The sequence below is a fragment of the Tachypleus tridentatus genome, chromosome 13, assembly GCF_004210375.1.
Source record: "Tachypleus tridentatus isolate NWPU-2018 chromosome 13, ASM421037v1, whole genome shotgun sequence".
Taxonomy (NCBI): domain Eukaryota; kingdom Metazoa; phylum Arthropoda; class Merostomata; order Xiphosura; family Limulidae; genus Tachypleus; species Tachypleus tridentatus.
In genome coordinates this window covers 146791226-146813377 of record NC_134837.1, presented here as the reverse complement: position 1 = coordinate 146813377, position 22152 = coordinate 146791226, and the positions used below count along the sequence as shown (strand labels likewise).

General features: G+C 31.1%; 1 protein-coding gene across 9 annotated transcripts in view; it reads right to left on the bottom strand.

The window, feature by feature from the left end:
- Positions 1-22152, bottom strand: part of LOC143239905 (uncharacterized) — a 73275-nt gene that overhangs the window by 28846 nt on the left and 22277 nt on the right. For 6 of the 9 annotated variants that reach the window (XR_013021436.1, XM_076481533.1, XM_076481528.1 and 3 more), the window contains 6 exons: positions 11058-11244; positions 10120-10322; positions 8981-9122; positions 4530-4623; positions 4161-4280; positions 1118-1174 (listed from right to left, as the gene is read on the bottom strand). Coding sequence is in view for 8 of the 9 variants with exons in the window: in XM_076481533.1 (XP_076337648.1) it covers positions 1118-1174; positions 4161-4280; positions 4530-4623; positions 8981-9122; positions 10120-10322; positions 11058-11188 (747 nt within the window). In the remaining variant the exon portion in view is untranslated. Of the gene's footprint in view, positions 1-1117; positions 1175-4160; positions 4281-4529; positions 4624-8980; positions 9123-10119; positions 10323-11057; positions 11245-21411; positions 21632-22152 lie in introns of all 9 variants that reach the window. The other 3 variants (XM_076481530.1, XM_076481531.1, XM_076481532.1) reach the window with 1 other exon arrangement.

Below are 22152 nucleotides of genomic sequence, written 5' to 3'. Positions count from 1 at the left end.
TTTAAATTATAAGTTACCTACATATGCTGTTTTTAATTTCATTTACTTCATCCATTGTAGCTCGAAAACAGATGTATGTAAAAAATAGCATTCAATATCTTTTCTTCATCTCCTTCATTGTACAGTGAATTTTAATTTAATACTAAAAGTTGTCAATGAATTGAACGATAAGAAACAAATATTCCATGATACGATATATATACACAAATGTTTAAAAGCTACGGTTTAGATGCTGAAATTTGGCTAAACATTGAAAACTATTAAGCTGTTGAACTGGTAAAAAAATCAAATTAACTTCAGATTCTTTCTTTATATCCAAATTACAATTAATTTGTTCTTTGCCATTCGAAATCCAATATCTGCGTTTAAACCGTAACTTAAAAATAAATCAGTTTCATATTATTAAAAAGAATTAGTTTTCTTATGCAATCTCGAATGATATAAAATATATTTCATTTTTCTACAACTGTGACTTTTATAATACGTTTCGCTAAAATATTTCAGTATAAAATATTAGTAATTTAAAGTAGATGAATAACTTTAAAAGGCTTTGTTTCAACATTTTGAAATTTTTCTGAAATATCTTACACTTAACTTTTCTCGTGACGACTAAAATGCTCACAAATATCACACACGTTTTTATTAACAGTTTACGAATCTTCAAATTAATAGTAATAATGTTGAAAAAACTATTAAGTTTCACCAAATAAACAAAGGGTATTGTTATACAATATAACATAACTTCTACACTACAGTTAAGGCTGTTGCATTCATTTAATCATTTTTAAAACACACGACTTATATAATCACTCTCCAATAAGCAAAATTTCTATGACAATTATGAAGGAAAAATTAAAACTCTAAGAGACAATAACAACATAACTTCATTCCTATCTCATATTTAAATGTCCTTCAGTGAATCAGCGGTAAGATTGAAGATTATAACATTAAAATTCGGGGTTTGATCAACGCAATAGACACAATACAGATAAGCACTTTAAAAACAATCGCCATTTTGATGAGCTTTTGAATCTATTGGACTAGTGCTTGGGACATTATCATTATGGCTACGATGTCTTCTTTATGTCCACCATGTGGACTGTATGTCTTTACTCACTTCTGTTATTGCGCCCTTTAAGACTTCACCTCCGATTCTTGAACTGCAGTCACATACCTGTAAAAAAAGTGTTTTAAATCAACAATGAATACCTGCATATAACTCTCACTTAAATAAACATTCGCGTGCGCTTTTAACACAATATTTCAATTTTACCGTCTTAATGAAGGCTCAATTAATTTCTTGTGACATAATAAAAGTGAGGAATTTGACAATACACGAAGTAAATAATCAGTAAAATTGCTTCACATCTGACTTAAGTCACATACATACCATGGTTTAAATTTAAACATATACTTAACATAAAAACATTCGCATGAAACTAACATAATATTTCTACAATATTATAAAGTTGCTTGTTATGTAATTTTGTTCTCTTGTCTCTCTCGCACATATCTTTCACGCGAATATCGCTACACTTAACAGTGGAGAATAGTATCAACCTAGTCAAGTATCTTAAAATATAATATTCTCTCCTGCGAAGAAGGGTAGACATGCTTTTAAAATACACAGGATTAGACTACTGTGTTTCCATTATCCATTGTAGTTATATCTGATCAACGTCTCCCCCCCCCAGTAGTATAGTGCGAAATTACACTGCTATAAAACGGGTTTCGATGTAAGTGGTGGGCAGAGCACAGATAGCCTATTGTGTAGCTTTGTGCTTAATTCCAAATAATTAATCAATCATCTGATCATTTTCATCATCACTACCAGTAAGCTCCCAATGAAGGATTATTTCTACCTCTTTAAATATGGACAAAGAAAGACAAAGGGTTCTTTATGTTTACGATGTCATTGTGAAACATTTTTCTCAGTTTAAGTATCGTTCTTAAAACATGTAAATATCATGTTACACAACAATAAATATATATTTCGTTGATGCATAGAATAAAATGTCGAATTTAGTATACTTCGTAACATGTAACAATAGAAATATTTTGCTTACATTAGAGAGTCTTGAGTGATTGTATTACAGAAACTATATTGAAGTTGCGACTTCGAGAAAAATAAGAAAGCATAAGAATAATTTTTTTTTTTTGGTATTACTGTCTTCATTATCATGTTAAACTTGAGGTCAGGTTTCTCTTTATTTTAAGCGTGAGAGCAGTATTTCAGCTCAACTAATAAATGTATTTTTTCTTTTTGTAAAATACACAGTATTGTGAGATGTCTATAATTCGTTCAACATGGATGATATGGTCATCATGGTTATGAATTGTTTTTGTGGCTGTTATTTGATGTGTGCTTTTTTGTCGTGTGAAGTATATATGGTAATATTTCTTCTAAATACTACATTCTAGCAACAACGTATGAATGGATTGCAGTTTTGTTTCTTTATGGTTTATACTTATTTTATAATAGTCCTACTACCCCAAACACACACACACAATTTGCTGTTTAGTAATAGCGAAACTTACATAAAAGTTAATGTGAACATAATTTACGTTACAGCTGTTTATGAATAGTATTTCCGAACCCCATTCTAACTTCAGATAACTAAAAGACTTCCAGCGTCATATCTGTTATAAGAATTAAAGGTTCAATTCTTTTACATTATGAAACTTTCATATACTTTGACGTTAAAGTAGACATAGTTTAAATGACGTTTTTTCAAAAAAATCAGGAAATTATTCTAAATTTAGTAAACATACTCATCTTTGTTGCCTTCATATTCTACTTTTCAAAAATCAGCCACATTTGACGAACTCTTCATTTTCTTTTACATTTTAGCCTAGATATTAAGTTTACGAAAATTATGTATTTTTAAATATACACATCTCATGGAATAACCGATCTTCTAATGGCAATATACTTTAATTATCGACAGTTTGCCCTAAGCTGATAATGTAGCTTTAATTCTGTTCAGAAAAGACTACATTCGTCACAGAAATACTTTCATATAATTAGGTTTTAAGATAAAGAAGATTTATATGCTTATCATATCAAGCGTACACTGAACAACTGTGTCACAAGTTCTCCAGAACCTACGAGAGTAGGTGTTACTAGAGCCACTCGTTTTAGATAAATTAATCAACAATGTACTAGTAAACGTATTTTAGGTGTTTGATATACTTAAAGGTAACGTATAGATTCAACAATGTATAGATTAAAGCATACTTTGCTAATCAAAATGTATAAAATATTATACGCAGAAAATGAGATGTATATGAAACAACATATAAAAAGAAACATAATCTGCGGTTAAAAAACGAAATGTATGAGATACTTATAACACAAAATACAGTATTCACAATGTATAAATGAGAGCATACTTTGTTAATACGAAACACAAATGCTTCAATGATACATTTGAAATTAGCTCATATTTTAAACGATACCTAAGTAAAAAGTTAATCTGTTATTTGCTATCGGAATAAAAATGTTGCGCGTGACTTTCATCTCAAGTCTTTAACAATCATGTGATAAACATGAAGTGACATTTGTAACAATGTTATGGTGATATCTAGAAAAAACTTAACTCAACAACATTAGTAAATGAGATATTAATTATTGAAGCTTCCACTTACTTTAGCAGAAAAACAAAATATTAAAATTTCCAACTGTTTCAGTGGAAAAGATAAAGTATACTCCAAACATTAACCTGAATATCAATCTTTCGTATATAATTATAAATTTCATCTTTTTTCCCTTCTTTTTCTTTCATCTTTCTATTATTAGATAAATGAATATATTTTCACTTAAACCATATGGTGTTAGAATTTCTCATTTATTTTTAGTTTATGTAAAATTGATCATATTGTCAAACATTCAAATAATAGCTACTCACCACATTGCTTTATTCCAATTTTGAAAAAAAAAACGTAAATGCATACAAGGTTAGATTTTTTTCCCCTCTCTCTTGAGATAATTTATATAATGAATTGACATACGAATTAGATTGATAGCGGAAATAAACAGCATTAAGTCCATTGTTTCTTAATATTCACTTCGGATTATAATACTTAAAATAAAAAAATTCATTAAATTCATAATTTTAGGGGAGATGTTCATTTTTATGTGCTGTATATATATTTCTTACTCTGTACATATGAATTTCTGCGTCGTTTGGAGTTCCTTGGGTACGCACCACAAGAGGGCACAACGGTTGATCACTACATAGCCATTCAGGAAGAGAAGGCATGGATTTGAAAGGTAGAACCTAAATATTGTGTTAGAAATATAAATGAATAAAATTCTTAAGATTGCATATAATAACACTGTGAGTAAACTAATGATAAGCAGCATATAATAATAAAGGTATTTCACCTACTCTTGGTTCTTCTGTGATTGTAGAAGCCATATTAATATTTAGAACTTCGAGATACATAAATAGGCTTAAGAGTTAAATTATCTGATGTTATAACTCTTCTCTAGTATATGTATTGAAATATATTTAACAGAAACATACCTGTCTATAGAAGCGAACTTTTCCCTTGATTTCTTGGGTTCCCACAAAGTCGAAATATTGGAAAATGTTTCTTAGATTCTTTTGTTGTTTTAAACTAAAAAATCAAATCCAAATTGATTGCAAAACTAGTATGTATATTATATGTACAACTTTATTGAGAATAGTGAATATCAGCTTCTGTCTTTCAACTAAATTTAAAGTATGGTACAAGTACATTTAGTTTTTGTTCCTATCGATACTTGATTTCTATAAAATTATTACTATCCATACTATCAAAGAAATTTTTCAGCTTTTTTATTATAATTGTTGCTGATAATTTATTAAAGATATCGTGTTGGGTGATTTACAGTTAACCGAATAACTTAAGACCAGTAGATTAAATGCATGAACCAAAAAAGTGTAAGCGAGGCTTTTGTATGGGAAGATTTGATTTTTCCTCTTTTTTAACGGGGGAGTCTTTTTTTTTTTGCCGCATTAATTGGTCAATAATTTTATCAAATGGAATTCGCGTATTCAACTATTACAATAATTTGCAGTGAACGAGCTATTCCGTGTAATAGTAATTTACCTAACGGTAATGTTTATAATTACAATAATTGCACGAAAGGTCATTTACATTTTCCCCAAAGGCTAATTAAGTGCCGTTTACTACCAATAAATACCGTGTTTTTCCTAACTGTCATTCTTTACGAGATCAGGCTTTTCCTAGGTACAATTATATGATTGATTGTTGTTCCGATCCTCTTATGAAGCTTTATATAAAACGGTAAGGCCTTAGTCCTATGATTAAGATTATTCTTAAGCAGCCTAGAGGAGCAAAAATCTGTTGGAGATGTAATAGGAGGAAGGGATCTTGACTAGTACTTGATCGAAAGAAATTGTCGTTGTTCAAGTTTCTTCGATAATATTTTCATGGAAACAGCTGTTGATTTCGAATGCTAGAAACATATAAACGTTTGATTCTGAGCAGTAGTTAACTCCAAATACTTATCTATTATTTTCTTAATGGTACTAGAAGTTATGTAGATCTCTATTTATGTGACTCTATGAATTGGATGTTACCTTTTCCTAATCATAGCCTTCAGCACATGACGAAGCTTATTACGATTAAATTGAAATTCTTTTTTCGAAACTCATTGTTCTCCTCAATATTCCTCGGTGAGAGATTTCCCGTTTCCATGGAGAACGTAGAAGAATACATTCTTTGAAAAATATTATGTCCTCTGATATTTAATTATATCAATATTTATTTTTAAACAGATATCAAACAACATTTTAGCCATATGACACATTTTAGGGAGATATAACAAGCTTCAGCAACGGGTATTGCTTGGAGATGAAAAACAGTTGCATGTTTAGTTCATGATTGAAGTTTAGGAAACACCTCAGCATTCTCAGATAAATTGTGGTTAATTTACACGTGCTCCACAATCTGTAAATGCATTTCTCTGCTAACGTGATTATTTGAGCTCAGTCACAATAAAAGCCTCGAAACTACGTTTCATATTGGATTAGAGCGAACGCAAAATAAAACAAATCATTAATACAAACAGATAAGTGGAGAGATAAGTAAATATAAAATATATTTAACGTTAACCTAGAGTTTTATTTTATCTTTGAAGTTAGTTATATTGGAAGCATTTTCACAAATATCGCACAATACATTTGAAAAACAATTAAATCGTGGTTATGGCCTTCAACTGTCTGTAAGAAAAATAAAGGAAAATATAAAAAGTAATCGAACAATTATAATTTCGATATCTACTTACAAGCATCTAACATAAATCTTTAAGAAACATTTAGATATCTCATACCATTTAATGCTGGGTATATTATAACACGAAAGAATAGTATTAATTGATAAATAAAATACACTGTTAAAATTATAAATAATAATTGCTGAAGGGAAATGTCTATATTTAATTTATACAATCAAACTACACAGTTAGATTTGTTTAAATTTCCCAAGTTTGTGACTACATATAAAGCTACACGATGGATTATCTGTACTGTGCCCATCACAGCTATCGAAACCCAGTTTCTTTCGTTATAAGTCTGTACACTTGCCGCTGTACCACTGGTAGACAAAACTTCTTATGAATATTTGTCTTAAAACGAATGTGCAGCTTTGCGTGGATAACTTTATCAGCTCTTAATACCTCCCAATGAAAAATATTTCGGCATGGAAAGTGTAGTTGCAGTGGTAGCCTGTATTAATTATATACATACATAAGGTGCAAAAAAATAAATAAATAAACGCTCCAATAAATATGTTGGTATTTGTATCATGCCTTTTCGCACATCGTTCTTTCCTTCAACATAACAAATCGTGCATTTAAAGTGAAGTATTTGAATGAAAAGGCTGTTGTCTGCATTCGATAACGTTAAATTTATTTTCATTATGGTATTTTTAAAAAATTATAAACTCACTCGTGTGTTTTACTCAGACTATATGTTCTTTTGATGAATATAACTTTGCCACAATAACTCAGCACAGACACCCGTTTACGTTAATCCTATTTAGATAACACCTATTTTTATTTTAATTGTTATCATTAGTATTATTCGTACTAAAATTCTATCCCGCTTCAATTTTGGGATAAATCACCTGATAGTTAGCGCGCACTTTTAATATCCGAAGGTCTACGGTTCGAGTTGCGATATTCCCTGAATACGTCCTAACATGTTGTGGATGCGTTATAAAAGAAACTGCCAATCCCTTTTTCGATTAAGAATACCCATGTAAGCATCCGGTTCTGTTGATTAGTAATTTTTCCTTCTTATCAATAGTTCAAAATTATGAATGCCTATGTCTTAATCTTGCGGCTTCTGATCTGGCCTTTCAGTCCGTGTGTTGCATTACGTGTCGTTGACATTCGAAATAACAACTATACTTTTGTTTTAGTTATATTTTCAACTTTTGTAGAATATATTCTGTTTACCTTAATTGTTCGAATTAATGAATTTTCTACACTTTGCCTCATCTTGGTCCGTGATATTTTCTGATTAAAATATACCATTTAACTTCAATTAAAATATTAGACTAAACTCTAATAGTTTAATTTATTATTTCCCTAGATAATGTTTCAAAATAAAATTGTAGAACAAGGTTATGATTCCTGAAACAATAAATGTTAATATTATATCAAAAAGTAGATGAATAAGAAATCTTACGAAAAACGATTTTTAGCATTGTAAGCCTTTCTACTTACTGCGGAACCATCAAAAAGCAAGATGAATTAGGAATTGCTAGTAAAACGAATAAAAGTGTTAACAAATTCAGATAACACTTTCATTTAAATCCATTCACGTTGTATTATGAAGGATACTGTTGCTATTCAGTTCCAAAGGAGAGTAAATCCACAGTAAAATGTTATAAGAGCGACTTGACCCTTTCAAAAATATAGATCAGTCTCTGTTTATACAAAAACATTACAGTTATTTCACAATTACTGCTTAAAGTATTAGTCTACAAGTTAAGGTCGTTGAGTTATTTACTACCCATTACGATTTACTTTCGACCAGTTTGTTTTGTTTGTTTGTTTTGGAATTTCGCACAAAGCTACTCGAGGGCTATCTGTTCTAGCCGTCCCTAATTTAGCAGTGTAAGACTAGAGGGAAGGCAGCTAGTCATCACCACCCACCGCCAACTCTTGGGCTACTCTTTTACCAACGAATAGTGGGATTGACCGTCACATTATAACGCCCCCACGACTGGGAGGGCGAGCATGTTTGGTGCGACGGGGATGCGAACCCGCGACCCTCAGATTACGAGTCGCACGCCTTAACGCGCTTGGCCATGCCGAGCCACTTTCGACCGGTAAAAAATTATTGAAAATAGCCTGGATTCATCTTTAAGTAACTGCAACCTTATCTTTGTTAACCATTGCAAGTTGTGACTACTTTTCTTGATTCATCTTTAAATAGCTACAACCTTGTCTTTTCCTTACTATTATTAATTTATTTAAATTATTCTGGTTAAAATAATTGTGAATAAGTTTTGATTATTTGAACTCCACGGATAATTTGATTGGTTATAATTTGTTATAATGGGCTTACAAATCTTTGCTAATTGCATTTCGCGTAATGCTGTTCAGGAGCTATATGACAAGCTCAGGTCATACGAGCTTTTGGGATACTCTTTATCAGCGAAAAGTGAAATTGGCCGTTACATTTTAACACCTCCGGGCGCGAATATTCGGTGAGGGGGTATGAATCCGCAACTTGAACATTGCAAATCAAGGACCTTATCTGCGAGGCCATTTCAAGCTGTGTTTGAAAGTAAATGTGAATGTTAAGAAAGCCATTCGATAATTTAAGGTTTTACTAGCGTTGGAGAAAGGCAAAAGTAAAAGAAATGAACATTCAAAAAAATTTTATGTACAAAATTAATTAAATAAACATTTTTATTGCAAAGAAATGTTGTTTTAGGCAACAATAAACAAACTTACCTTTTCATTTGACGAAAGAACTCACCGAAGTTGAAGTCTTGTAATGTGGGGTGAGTTTTAACAGTCCTTTTTGGTAGAAGAGAACAAAAGGCATTAGACAATAATGAAACGAGTAATCTTCGGTCAAGGCTTCGATACTGTTCTGAAAATATGATATTAATATTAAACAACAACTGAAACATTTATGATACGTTATAAATATACATTTCTTTTAAACCCACAAACTCGGGTGAAAAAGATATGATCAAATATCTTCAGTTATACGTCACTGTTTGAGGTGTTGAAGCTTTTTTTGTATTTTTGTACAAAAGGCTAAGAAGCTATCTCCTTACTTTAGTTTTATCTCATATTACAGCATGTGTCCTGTAGTCAAAGTTGTATTTCTATTGTTTAAGTACTAATTGTTCTTGAATAATTCTGTTGCATGTGGCGGTAAAACAAATATGATTTTTAGGTTCTTCAAAACTTTAAGTAAGTTAAATTATGTCTTCTGGTTTTGATAAAATTATTGCATTCCATAAATAATAAACATTCAGTTTTGTGATGCATAATCGTTGTTCGGAATATTCTCGGTGAAGTCATCATAGTCTCTTTTTTTAAAATTATCGAATTAAGAAGTAATATTTACGTATGGAATCATTTAAAATACAGACAGTTCATCTCTTGCAAAGTAACAAGGTGATCCTAAGCTTTTTCAATTATAATGTGAATAAATATAAATTCTACAAATGAGAAACGTGTAAAATATACTGTTCAGTATTTCATTGTTACAATAGACATTGTTGATAAGTATACTAAAACTAGACTTGAACAGTTTTAAGTAATTAAATAAAAAATGTGTAACTGATTGTAACATAAGCACAACAAAGTTATAAAGTCAGGTTTTTGCTATATTGGCATTGTCTTTGTAATCGAATATCTTTCAAATGAGACTAATCTGTATGTCACACAAAACAACAATATTAAAATCTACTATGCAGTATTAAATATTCTTTAGGATAATAGTTTCTTAGAAATGGACTCTTTAAACTCTACTATTTAAATATTTAAGGGAAACCTTTGCAAATGAATAAAATATATATATTTCTTTATCTGTTATATTATTCATAGGGCTACAATTAACTAGCTGATTTGCCTACCTTCCTGCTGTAATAAAAAATGAAATCCTGCCGCTGGTTTCAGAAGTCGTAGCTTTAGAGCACTATTTATTAATGTAGGCAAAGTTTGTTTGAAAAATCGTAATTTTTCATCCGCTGTCATTGTTTCATCTATAAATTTCCTGAGCCCTTCAAATCTGAGAATGTCTCCTTTTGTTGGGTTATCATCAGGGTCTAGGCTGATACTATAAAAGAACAACCAAAAAAGAAAAAATAGAAAAAGAGAAAAATTTTACCCAAAAGTATCAATATAGAATAATAATCTTTAGAGCATATTATATACCTTTATATAAGGTTCTGTTTTTGAAATTACGTATATACTTACCACTAAACATTATGCATGACTGTCACTTTTTACGATATCTTAGCTATAAATTCCTCAGTAGATACATTAATCTGAAGCTAACAATAGAGGAAACTAAGTTATCATAATAACAACACAGTAACAAAATTTAAAAAAATATATCGTAGAAATTGGTTGGTTAGAATATTATATTGAAATACTTCGTTTTTATTTGATTTATAAAAAACGGTTTGTTCACAAACTATCGTCTTAAGCAAGTTTAATTAGTCTATGATTTTTGTAATCATATTTATTGATTATGGAAAAATTATAAATTATAGAAAAACGTTTGACGTAACTGACAGTTTAGAACAAAACCTCGAGGTACAAAAACTGTAATAAACTCCAGCTTTATACAAATATTGCTATATTCGTTTCAATTACTATCTGAAGAATTTTAAATTGTACAAATCACATTAGTACATAACATGTCCAATATTTTCATAATATATTTTCTACAAATATTTTATAAGACTTTTAAACTTTTACTTGTGGTGCAATAAACAGGACCTCCTATATACAGCATTCAATAGGTGTTTTTTAATAAATGAATTTATACTGAAAATTTTCAACAGACCTACAACCGTCGTACAGCTTTTGCAGTCCGATTACCAAGTGATCTGAAGTCTGTAACATTTTTATTTGGCTTAGCTGACGTTGAGTGTCTGTCCAACTAGGCATGTCGCATGGCAACAGTACATGTGCCATCTTCAATGCTGATACACGTGGGAGTCTGTTGAATGACTTCGTTTATATCTTCCCAACTGTAGTAACGATAACAAATGTTGAAGCAGTAATTTAATTAGTGAACCAACAATAAACAAGTTATACGTCAGCGACAAAACCATAACCTATATTTGGACACTGATGGATCAATATGACTATTAATAAATCTAATGTTAAGATGTAATACGACTAAACATATAAATTATATCGAAGACAAATGCTAACAGAGACGTGAAACTTTGAGGGTTCTTTACCTTACTACAGAACTATTCTAGTTAAAAATGTTCCATATATTACTGATATAAAAGACGTATAAACCTACATTTTTTCAAATTTCACGTGACTTTACAGAATATTAATGAGACTGTTTCTCTGGACAAGACTAAAATTCTGAAAATGCTTGTAACATATTTAAGTGTTTATTCTAGTTTGGGCAGTTTTGAAGCATTATATATATATAAACAATAAATTATACAAGTTGTATTACTTTAACAACATTATATAAATAAATAAAAACACACAAAGAATAATTCACTATCGAGTTTGAATTAATTTCACACAGCAAAATCAATATGTGCAGAAATGTCAAAACTAACTATTCCGTTGAATTTTAGTCGGTGGCGAGACAAAATACAGAAAACGTGTGAAAAGGATGAGTGAAAGTTTTGTTGAAATATAACACAACCACACGTTGGATTAATTTATTTTAAGCTTACTCACAGTAAATTGTAATATTTCTGATTCGTATGACTCGTTGATTTTATTTGTTTGGAATTAAGCACAAAACTACGCAATAGCTTATTATTGCTCTGCCCATAACAGGTATCGAAACTCCGTTTCTAGCGTTGTAAGTTCGCAGACATGCCGCTTTGCTACTGGGGGGTGACGCTCTAATATGGAAGACTTCATTACAATGTTTTAATATTGTTAAACGACGTATGAACGAGACAAACAAAGAAAATCTTGCAACTTGCAAAAAGGTTTCTTTCACTAAGCTCAGTAAGGTTTTGAAACTATAAATGTTGTTTATTTAGTCTCTAAGTATCTTAACAGGATATGTGAACAAAATAATAATTATACAACACTATGAAAATATAAAATTATTGCATTGGGCTGTCGTTTCTCACATCTGCTTATGATGTAACTATATATTATTCTTGCAAAGCTCCAGTTAACAGTTCTCAAGCATTGTACTTGTTCATGTGTATATTCAACTTATGAAGAGTAGAACAAACGTTATATGTCTAAATCGACATCACTAATAGCTTACAAGAACAAATAATTTACTTAGGGGAAGTAAAAATGTAGCAAATTTTATAATAGTTTAAAGTAGGTGGGCGTGTGAAGCAGCTGAGATTTTTTAACCTGGCCAGTCTTTAATATATATATATATAAACTGTCTTCACTGTAGGGTCTTGGTGACAATTTATTTTAAGAATAAGAAAGCACATACAAATCATACTTTAAATAGCTATAAAGCATCGGCCCGGCATGGCCAAGTGGTTAAGGCACTCTACTCATAATCTGAGGGGGGCGAGTTCGAATCCACGTCGCGTCAAACGTACTCGCCCTTTTAGCCGTAGGGGTGTTATAATGTTACGCTCAATCCCACTATTCGTTGGTAAAAGAATAGTCCAAGAGTTAGCGGTGAGTGGTGATGACTAACTGCCTTCCCTCTAGTCTTACACTGCTAAATTAGGGACGGCTAGCGCAGATAATTCTCGTGTAGTTTTACGCGAAATTCAAAAAACGAACTCTAAGGTATCTAAAAATATTATTCATACTTTCATATCTAATATATTTAAGGCTTGGTAAGTGAAACTTGCAAGCTTGCAGTGTATCATGCAACAGTAATAAGTAATACGCGTATGTGTTTTCTTATAGCAAAGCCACATCGGGCTATCTGCTGAGTGTACCGAGTAATACGCACGACTAAACTTTTTGTCTGAACATTGAATGAAACATTATGGAGACTCCAAGTTTATGGCATTCATTAAACCCTATCTGTTTATGTTTTATTCAAAAAGAGCATGTGTAACATATTTTTTGCTTAATCTTCAAGTAATTAAAATTGAACAAAAATTTAATCTTGTGATATCCGAATGTGATAAGAGTGCTTATCGTATCCAATATTTGTATGTTTGTTTTTGAATTTCGCACAAAGCTACTCGAGGGCTATCTGTGCTAGCCGTCCCTAATTTAGCAGTGTAAGACTAGAGGGAAGGCAGTTAGTCATCACTACCCACCGCCAACTCTTGGGCTACTCTTTTACCAACGAATAGTGGGATTGACCGTCACATTATAACGCCCCATGGCTGAAAAGGCGAGCACGTTTGGGGATGCGAACCCGCGACGCTCAGATTACGAGTCGCACTCCTTAAAACGCTTGGCCATGCCGGGCCTCCAATATTATGTTACATAAATTTTATTTTGGTTTTTGAATTACACACGAAGTTACACAATGGACTATCTGAGTTTTGTCCACCACAGGTATCTAAACCCGGTTTCTAGCAATGTGAGTCTGCAGACATACCGCTGTGCCACTTGGGGCTACATAAATTTTATCGATACCTGAAAATCCTTTAACAATGATTCTTTGTTGTTTTATATTGTATGTCGCAGTTTACATTTCCTTTACAAGAAAACATTAAACTTTGTTTTATTAAAGTAGTTTTAATTCTTAAGTTGCTAAAATATCAGAATATGCTTGAAACGAAATATTCCTACGATATTTATAAAAATTAATAAATACCAACAATAACCGACAATTAGTAAAATATTACATAAGCATCCATACAAACAACTAGCTTAAGTTCCTAATAGTCATTTTAACAAATGCCTGGAGTTAAAAGATATGTGATTAACAATGAATTAAAACACAAGAGTATTGAAAGTTTAATTATATGTATATACAATTCTCAAAAGGTAGTAATAGAATACCTAAGAAATCAGTAAGTAAAATTACTTGTAATATTCAGTTACTACAGTCTAGTTGATAAGTTACGTAATGTCATCTGTGATTATTTAGGCCTGGCATACCCTGGTAATTAGGGCGTTCGACTAGCAATCGATAGGTTTGAATATCTATCACCAAACATGCGTAGTCCAAGAGTTAGAGGTGGGTTGTGTTAGCTAGTTCCCTTCCCCTTATTACTACTAAATTATAGATGGCTATTGCAGATATCCCTTGAGTAGCTTTGCGCGATATTCAAAACAAAAAAGTGTCACGATTTAACCTTAACTACTCAGAATGAATTTTTGTAATGTAATTTTACAAAACTATGCTTAACCTACTTTCCTTGTGAAATAAATTCACATATTTATGCTTAATTATGAAAGTAGATTTATGACTAACACATGCAATCAAGTTGATATAAATTATGGATACAGATTTATCAATTATTTCCCAGCCTTTAAAAAAAGTGGTATTTCATGAACTATTAACAATATACCTCGATGATTTGAATGTGTTTAGTAAGTCCTAGTACTATAATAGTTTTAAAAAATGTACATCTATGATCCGGTTGTAACTACTAAAATTAGTGCTTCACGGATTATAAATTGTCTGGTTTTAGCGTGATTTCCATAAATAGATTATTGGAGTATGTCCCTCACAGAAGTTGTGTTTGGTTAAGTCTTTCCTTATTGAAGAGTTAAGTCTTGTTTTTAAGTGGCTCCTTTACTCTTGTGAATAGACTATTTTTAACATTAATTTTATAAATTTTAACTCTACTTCAAATAATTTTATATTTAATTCTCAGAGTTTTAATAACCTTAAACAATTTTAAATTAGTTTCTTGTTTCTTAGTGAATTTCTAGAAAACTTTGGCTTGCCAAAGTTTCCCTTTAATATTATTTAGCCTATTAGTTTAAATCATACTCAAAATGGAAGATATAAGACTTTAAACAGATCCAACAGTATATAAAAGCAAGGAAAAAAGAGAAATAATGCAAATGAAGAGTTTATAGAAAATAATTCCAGTGTAGATTCAAATAATTCTATTGATGAAGAAGGTTGGTAAAAACTAGTTAGTAAGGACACATCCATTAATTCAAAGTAAGAAGAAAACACGGTTAAAAATTTTCAAAAGAAAGATGAGAATTCTGAGAAAGAAATTCTTCCAATAATTCTTGAAAACATTCCAACTAGGTTTAATAATTTTCAAATTTGTAAAGAAATTAAAACTTATTTTTTGATAGAAAGTTAACATGCGAGGAATATATTGACAAGGCATTGCATGGCCAAGCGTGTTAAGGCGTGCGACTCATAATCTGAGAGGGGTTCGCAGCCCCGTCGCGCCAAACAGGCTCGCCCTTTTAACCGTGGGGGCGTTATAATGTGACGGTCAATCCCACTGTTCGTTGCTAAAAAAGTAGCCCAAACGTTGGCGGTGGGTGGTGATGACTAGCTGCCTTACACTGCTAAATTAGGGACGGCTAGCACAGATAGCCCTCGAGTAGCTTTGTGCGGAATTCAAAACAAACAAAGAAATATATTGACAGTTTGTTTAAGAAAGGAGTTAATATGTTAAAAAAATAATTACTAAACTGGATGGCTGTAATAGCTAAACTGTTATGAGGTTTTACAAAATACTTATAAAATTACTGTTTGAATATGGTTCTAGTAGTTGGTCAAATATTTGTCTGTCCAAATTCAATTTTTTACACGCATTACAAAATAGTGTATTGCGTTTAATTTCCAATAGATAAACCTAAAATGTTTCAATCAACAGTTTTCGATCCCAACTTTGGGTCAAAGATTAAAATACCTCACTTAAAGATATTATTGGAAAAATAAAAATCTTATTTATTAAAAGAAATAAAAAATAAAACTACATTCATGAGGTATAGCAAATGCAATGTATTTTTATTTTTATATTGTTGTGTCTTAAAGATTTTTTAGGATTAAATTATATTTTATAGTAATAAAATATTTTGAAACATTCAGTATCGATGAATGTATATATTTCAATTTGTAAATAATTTAGATGTAATTTATTTTGTTGCTGTTTTTGCGTTTCAAAGGGAAGGTTTGAAAAAAAAAAACTTTATTTAACTCCATCAGATTTATAAAACTTAGCCCCCCGCTAGTACAGCGGTATGTCTCCGAATTTACAACGCTAAAATCAGGGGTTCGATTTCCTTCGGTGGGCTGAGCAGATAGCCCTTTGTGACTTTGCTATAAGAAAACACACAAACACACATACAAAACTTTATAAAATTTAACTTTATGTTTTTTTGGTGAGGAGGTTCTGAAAACTTGAAACACCGATCTTCAGGGGGGAATAACTAGGATAAAGATGTCATGATTTATCTTTTCTCTCCTTATTGGTTATGTAGCACCGTCCTGGGAGAAAGCCGTGTGTTGGCTGTAATTTTTTAAGTATAGGGTTCCACAGTTGATTGATTTTCACAAGTTGGTTTCCGTTGAGGTTTGGTTTTGAATATTTTTTCTGCCCTTCGGGTTTTTTGTGCTTAGTTGTGTCTAAACTTTCTATTTTATCTCATTGTGCAATGTTTCCAGTTTCTTACAGGCTCTACTATGGTGGACGTTTTTTATGTGTAAGATTCACAGTGCATCCCTTTGTTCTCCAATCTCTGTTCAGTTCTTTCTAGTTCTTCAGCATAAAACTATTTAGAAGAACAAAGTACTTTATAGTAGTTTCGTAGACTTTCTTGTGATTGTGACTTTGATCAGATAATTTTTCAACGTGGATTTTGTTTTGAAGAAGATTTGAATATTGATTTTGCGGCAGAAATTCTTGATTTTTAAAGACTAGTCCTGTGGGTAGATGTTCGACTTTAAGATTTGTTTGAAAGCTTTTGTTTCTTTTGTAATTTAATAGATGCCTGTGGTGAGGTTGCGATTTTGTCTGGTCGCGAATACATTCAGAAAACGACGAAATATGTTGGTCTGTTGATGTCTGTGTGAGTAACGAACTGGATATTAAAGTTCATGGCATTGAGGTCTTCTAAGAATTATGTTATGGTATCGTGTCCATGTGGCCAAATAGAAAATGTATCACCCATGCGCCTCTTCAACAAAGTAGGTTTTAAAAACTGTACTTAAAGTTGTTGATTTTAAGAGACCTGTGAAGTTGTCACTTAAGATTGATGAGACTGGGGCTAAGCCATTTATTTATTCTAAGAATTTGTCTTGAAGGTGAAAGTTGGTGGATGAGATGTAGTTTATGATTAATACAGTTAGATGGTAGGCATTTAGGTTAGGGCAAATTGGTAGGCTGATGTCTTTCTCTATTTTTTTGCTTGGTTATGTTGAATGCTTCTAATACCAGTATCGATAGGAACATGTTGGCTGTGACGAAGATAATTAACAGATGTATAAATAGAATGGTTATAGTTTGTATCTGGTTGTTGAAATATTGAGTTGGTGACTTAGTACTCTGTTTGTTTCTTGGGGGTGGGAGATTAAGATAACAGTTCAGTATCTTGCTATTGTGTTATCAAGGGAGATTCCACAGCACTCACAATGGGTTTTAGGGGAATGTTTCTTTACGGACATTTGAAAGTTCATATAGCTGAGATGCTCTGCTGTCAGCTGTAAGTTATGGGTTAGTTTCATCCCTAAAATATTTGCAATCATAGATTTACTTTAAAATATGTATACTATAAACTAAAAAGGTGTTTTTAATCAATAGTGTCATAAAAAATTATTAAATGGCGTATTTATGTGAGCTTCGTTTTCTAACATTAATATTTACATATATTAAAGAAATTCATACAAATTAAGAGTCTGTTTCAAAACCTGCATTGATCATTTATCTTCCAGGTTTCTCTTACAAGTTCATAGGTAGCTGTATTAATACTTCTAATTATTTGATATTGAAACGATTTGGAGTTAGATTACCTCTAACACATGTTATTGTTAGGCAACTTCAGCTTTTAATTTAATGCCATGGACAGCAAGTAGAATTTACGTTCTGTCACACTGTTGAGAGAAAACACCCACATTAGCTCTATTCTTTAATTTGGTGTGATGAGTATATTTGGCCAAGCGAATTAAAAGTTTTGATAGATCTAGTACAGTAGGTTAAGAGGGCATGTTCTTACTTCAAGGCTCTTTTTATACGTTTAAAGAATGGAGTGCCTGCCTTCCCATAAATGGCTGCAAACAGCAATACGTAGTAGAAGTTGAAACGTTTAAGTATTCAGCTCCTAATCCCTGATTCTCCATGATTGATAACTAGTTCGACATCTGTATTTGGACCATGTCTGATAGATTGAATATTCTCAACTTTTTTAAAGTCTCATTGTAAACGTTTTGGCGTTGATTTGTATGAATATAAGTATACATATACACATTTATATATATACACACATATGAATATAGACACATTTATAACAGTGTGTATTCCTCAACATAATTTAACCGAAATCATATTTTAGCCATAAGTGTCATCTTAATTATAAATAATAAATAATTCCTTTTTATTCTTTATATGTTATTCATTAAGAAATTATATTTTGACAAAATGGAAGAAGTTTTTCTTGCATACAGTACAGAAACATTTCACTCCTATCAGTTACATTATTCATATTACGTTACATGTACGTATTAGCTAAGTAGAAATAAAATACTCCTTTTTGAGAGTTTTCAAGATTTTTATCTCCAAATTTAGGTACATTTATCATGGATAAACTGGTTTATTCAAAGCTGTTTACACCAATTTAAGTTCAGTGTTATTTCCTGTTAAGGCTCTTTCAAATAAATGTATCCTGTTAACTGAAAAATAAACGATTTCTGAAACTGTGTTAAAATTACTAATAATAGATTTGTATAATAAACACTAAGTTCTTTTTCAAGGCCTAACGCAATTGCTTTTAATGCTCGAGGATTTAACATCGACACTGCACAGAGATTTTGTAAACATTCACTACGTCTTGCTTTAAAAAGCATCTCATTTTGAAACATTTACTTCTAGGGGACAAAAAATTTATAAACCAGTTTAGATAAAAATACTATAAAATAAGTCTATTATGTTGTATGGAAGACTAAAAAGAATTCACAGTTTTTAAGGACCGTACATAAGATAATGTTATAAGAAAGTCAATATTTATAATTAACTTATATTTAACAAATTAGGCCTGATATCGTAAAATGCTAAAAGGTTTTACAATAAAGATATGAAAATTAAAATGTCCTGAAAACAACAAAACTTAACTCTATGTATGCTAAGTATGTTTAGTAGTTATTTAATGAAGCTAAACTCCTAAGAAATTAACATAACTATTATGTATTATCTCTGTTTCCTTTTTCTTACTTCTTTAAAAGCAAAGGGAAAAGAAGCTTTCAGTGTGCTGAAGACTGAGCATAGAAGTGAATAGAATTATAGCTCGAAACATATTACTTGGAAAGATCTGTGTGAAATTTCTTAAGCTGTTGGCTGAAATTTTGATTGTTAATTTTTGTGTCTGTTAAAAATATCTAGTTATACATACTGTGTATCACATTCCTTAAAAATACTGGACTGTTATATTATTTTTCGTCATGATTGTTGCAATCAGTTGAAAATATTCCTGAAATGTATTGGTACGTGCAAACCTGAAGAGTATTGCAGTGAAGTATGATTTCCAAAGCGTATTAACTGGCTTGATGTTTATCTGAATATATCTTTTTTAATCTCTTAACTGATAATTTGTTTCTAACTTTGAAGAAACGAATGTTAAAGCGCATTGTTTTGTTTTTTCGTTTCCTCTAAATGGTTCGTTTTCACTCTGTGCTATCTGTACTTAGAAAAACAACGTGTCAACGACCTTAGGTGAAAATAGATCAAAACTTTGTAACAATAATATATACATTATGTTTTGTTTAGTTGTTCGAACCTTGGAAACAATACTGAATGTTTTAGCGTAGAAACTTCCTAAAACAATACAAAATTTTCATGTATAGAATATAGAACAATAAAAAATGTCATACATTTCATTTCTAATGTTTAGAGTAATAGACATAACTGAATGAACAATGACATTAATTCTTCTTCTTAAGACCTTTTTCACGGAAATACGTCACATTTTATCATACACATTTTATTGAAAATTCACCGGCTGAATACGGTCGATAAGGGTTTACATATACGTTAGAAGCAAATCATCGCGCCTCACAAAAATAGCTGTATCGCAAGAGAAGATGGTTGGGAGTAATGATAGGAGCTGACGTCACGTGCTACAGAAAAGCATGTGCCTTGGCATCTGGTTCCTTGTGACATACGCTCATACCTAAACCTTGCTTGAGTAGCAAGATTTTTACACAGGGCACAAAAACTTTTTAGCTTGAAGATGTCACGTGCTGACGTCACTCAATTCGATGTACTTTTGATTTCTTTCAGAAGTATTCATGAATTATAATATAACCTTGATGGTATGAACATTTCAAGTAACAGACATATTTATTTTTAAACGTTCTATTATTTTTTGTCATCTAAATATTATACTTCAGTCATATTTTACAATCAAAATAGTTAAAGTTTGTTTGTTTTTAAACGTAAATTTACATAATATGCTATCCGGGCTGTGCCTACCGTAAGTATTAAACATCAGTAGAAGCCTTCGAACTTACCGTTGATCCATGAGGATCAATATAAAAATGGAGACAGTCATCTTATAAACGTTTCCTAGCATGCAAAAATAGTTATACATGTAGATAAATAGTTCTCAAAGCTTCGATAAAATAGAAAATAGTAATTTTTGGAACAGGAAAATGCATATAATTACATCAAGAACCATTAGTTTTTTATCAAACATTTTAATTCATGAGAATTTTTAAGAATTGAGCGAATTATTGTTAAAAAAATGAAACCTTATACGTAACACTAGGAATGTTTCAAGCCATTTAAGTTTTAAATGAGTGATTTTGAAACTTCATTACTTTCAAAATTATTAGTTTATTAAATTGCACTCAAAACTATACGTACGCTATTTGCACTGGCTATTCCTAATTTTGAGGTGATAAACTAAAAAGAAGGCAGCTGATCAACACCACCTGTTGTCATTAGTTAGACAATCTTTAACAATGAATAGTGATAGTTACCGTCACATTAAAACACCTACAGGGCTGAATGGCGAATATGTTTGGTGATGGAATCTAAGCCGGCAAACCAAAAAATGTGAGTCGAATGTCATAACCATAAGGTCATAATTGCAAAATAATCTTTATTTTGTTTTGAGGTTAGGGGCAAAACTCTTACCGATAAATTGATGTTGTTTTTTTTATAATCTGCCATGCCTGGTGGTAATTCCATCGATGCATATATTACTAAAACCATTTAATGATTTCTTTAGAAGTTAGTTTAATGATGTGGTTCTTCATGGGCACAAAATCACAGCTTGTCTCCCATAACCTATAAAAACATTTAAATCTGGAAGCGATTTCCTGTCTATTTCCTATAGTCCGACAGGAAGAGTGACCTAGCAAAAGTAGTATTTTTAATATAAATTAGTACTCGTGTGTTAAGATACAAAGCTAAATATCAATGATATTAAGATACTAAGTAGAATTGTATGCTGCAACACGAGTTAGATTCAGAACACAGACAAATGTTAACTAGAAATCCACTAATATACACTGAAACATAAATGGTGTGTCATTTTATCACCTTTTCAAACTTACACTTTATTTTTCACTTATTTCCTAAACTGAAAAAAAAAATGTTATCCTTTAAATTCCCGTGAAGCTTAACTCCCGTGTATCTGAACTTGGTTCTTATACCAATGCAACATTATGAAACAAAATGCTATAGAAAGAAAGTTACAGATTATTGTATAGATTTACAGAGCCTTTGATCTGTATGTACACGTATTCCTTGGAAGAAAATTGCAAATGTGTTAGTGCAAATTCATTATACACATATAGACGATCTATGTAAACACAATTACATTTAAGTCTTCGTGCCTTTCTTTCGTTCAAAATGTTTATCTTTCATCGTTGG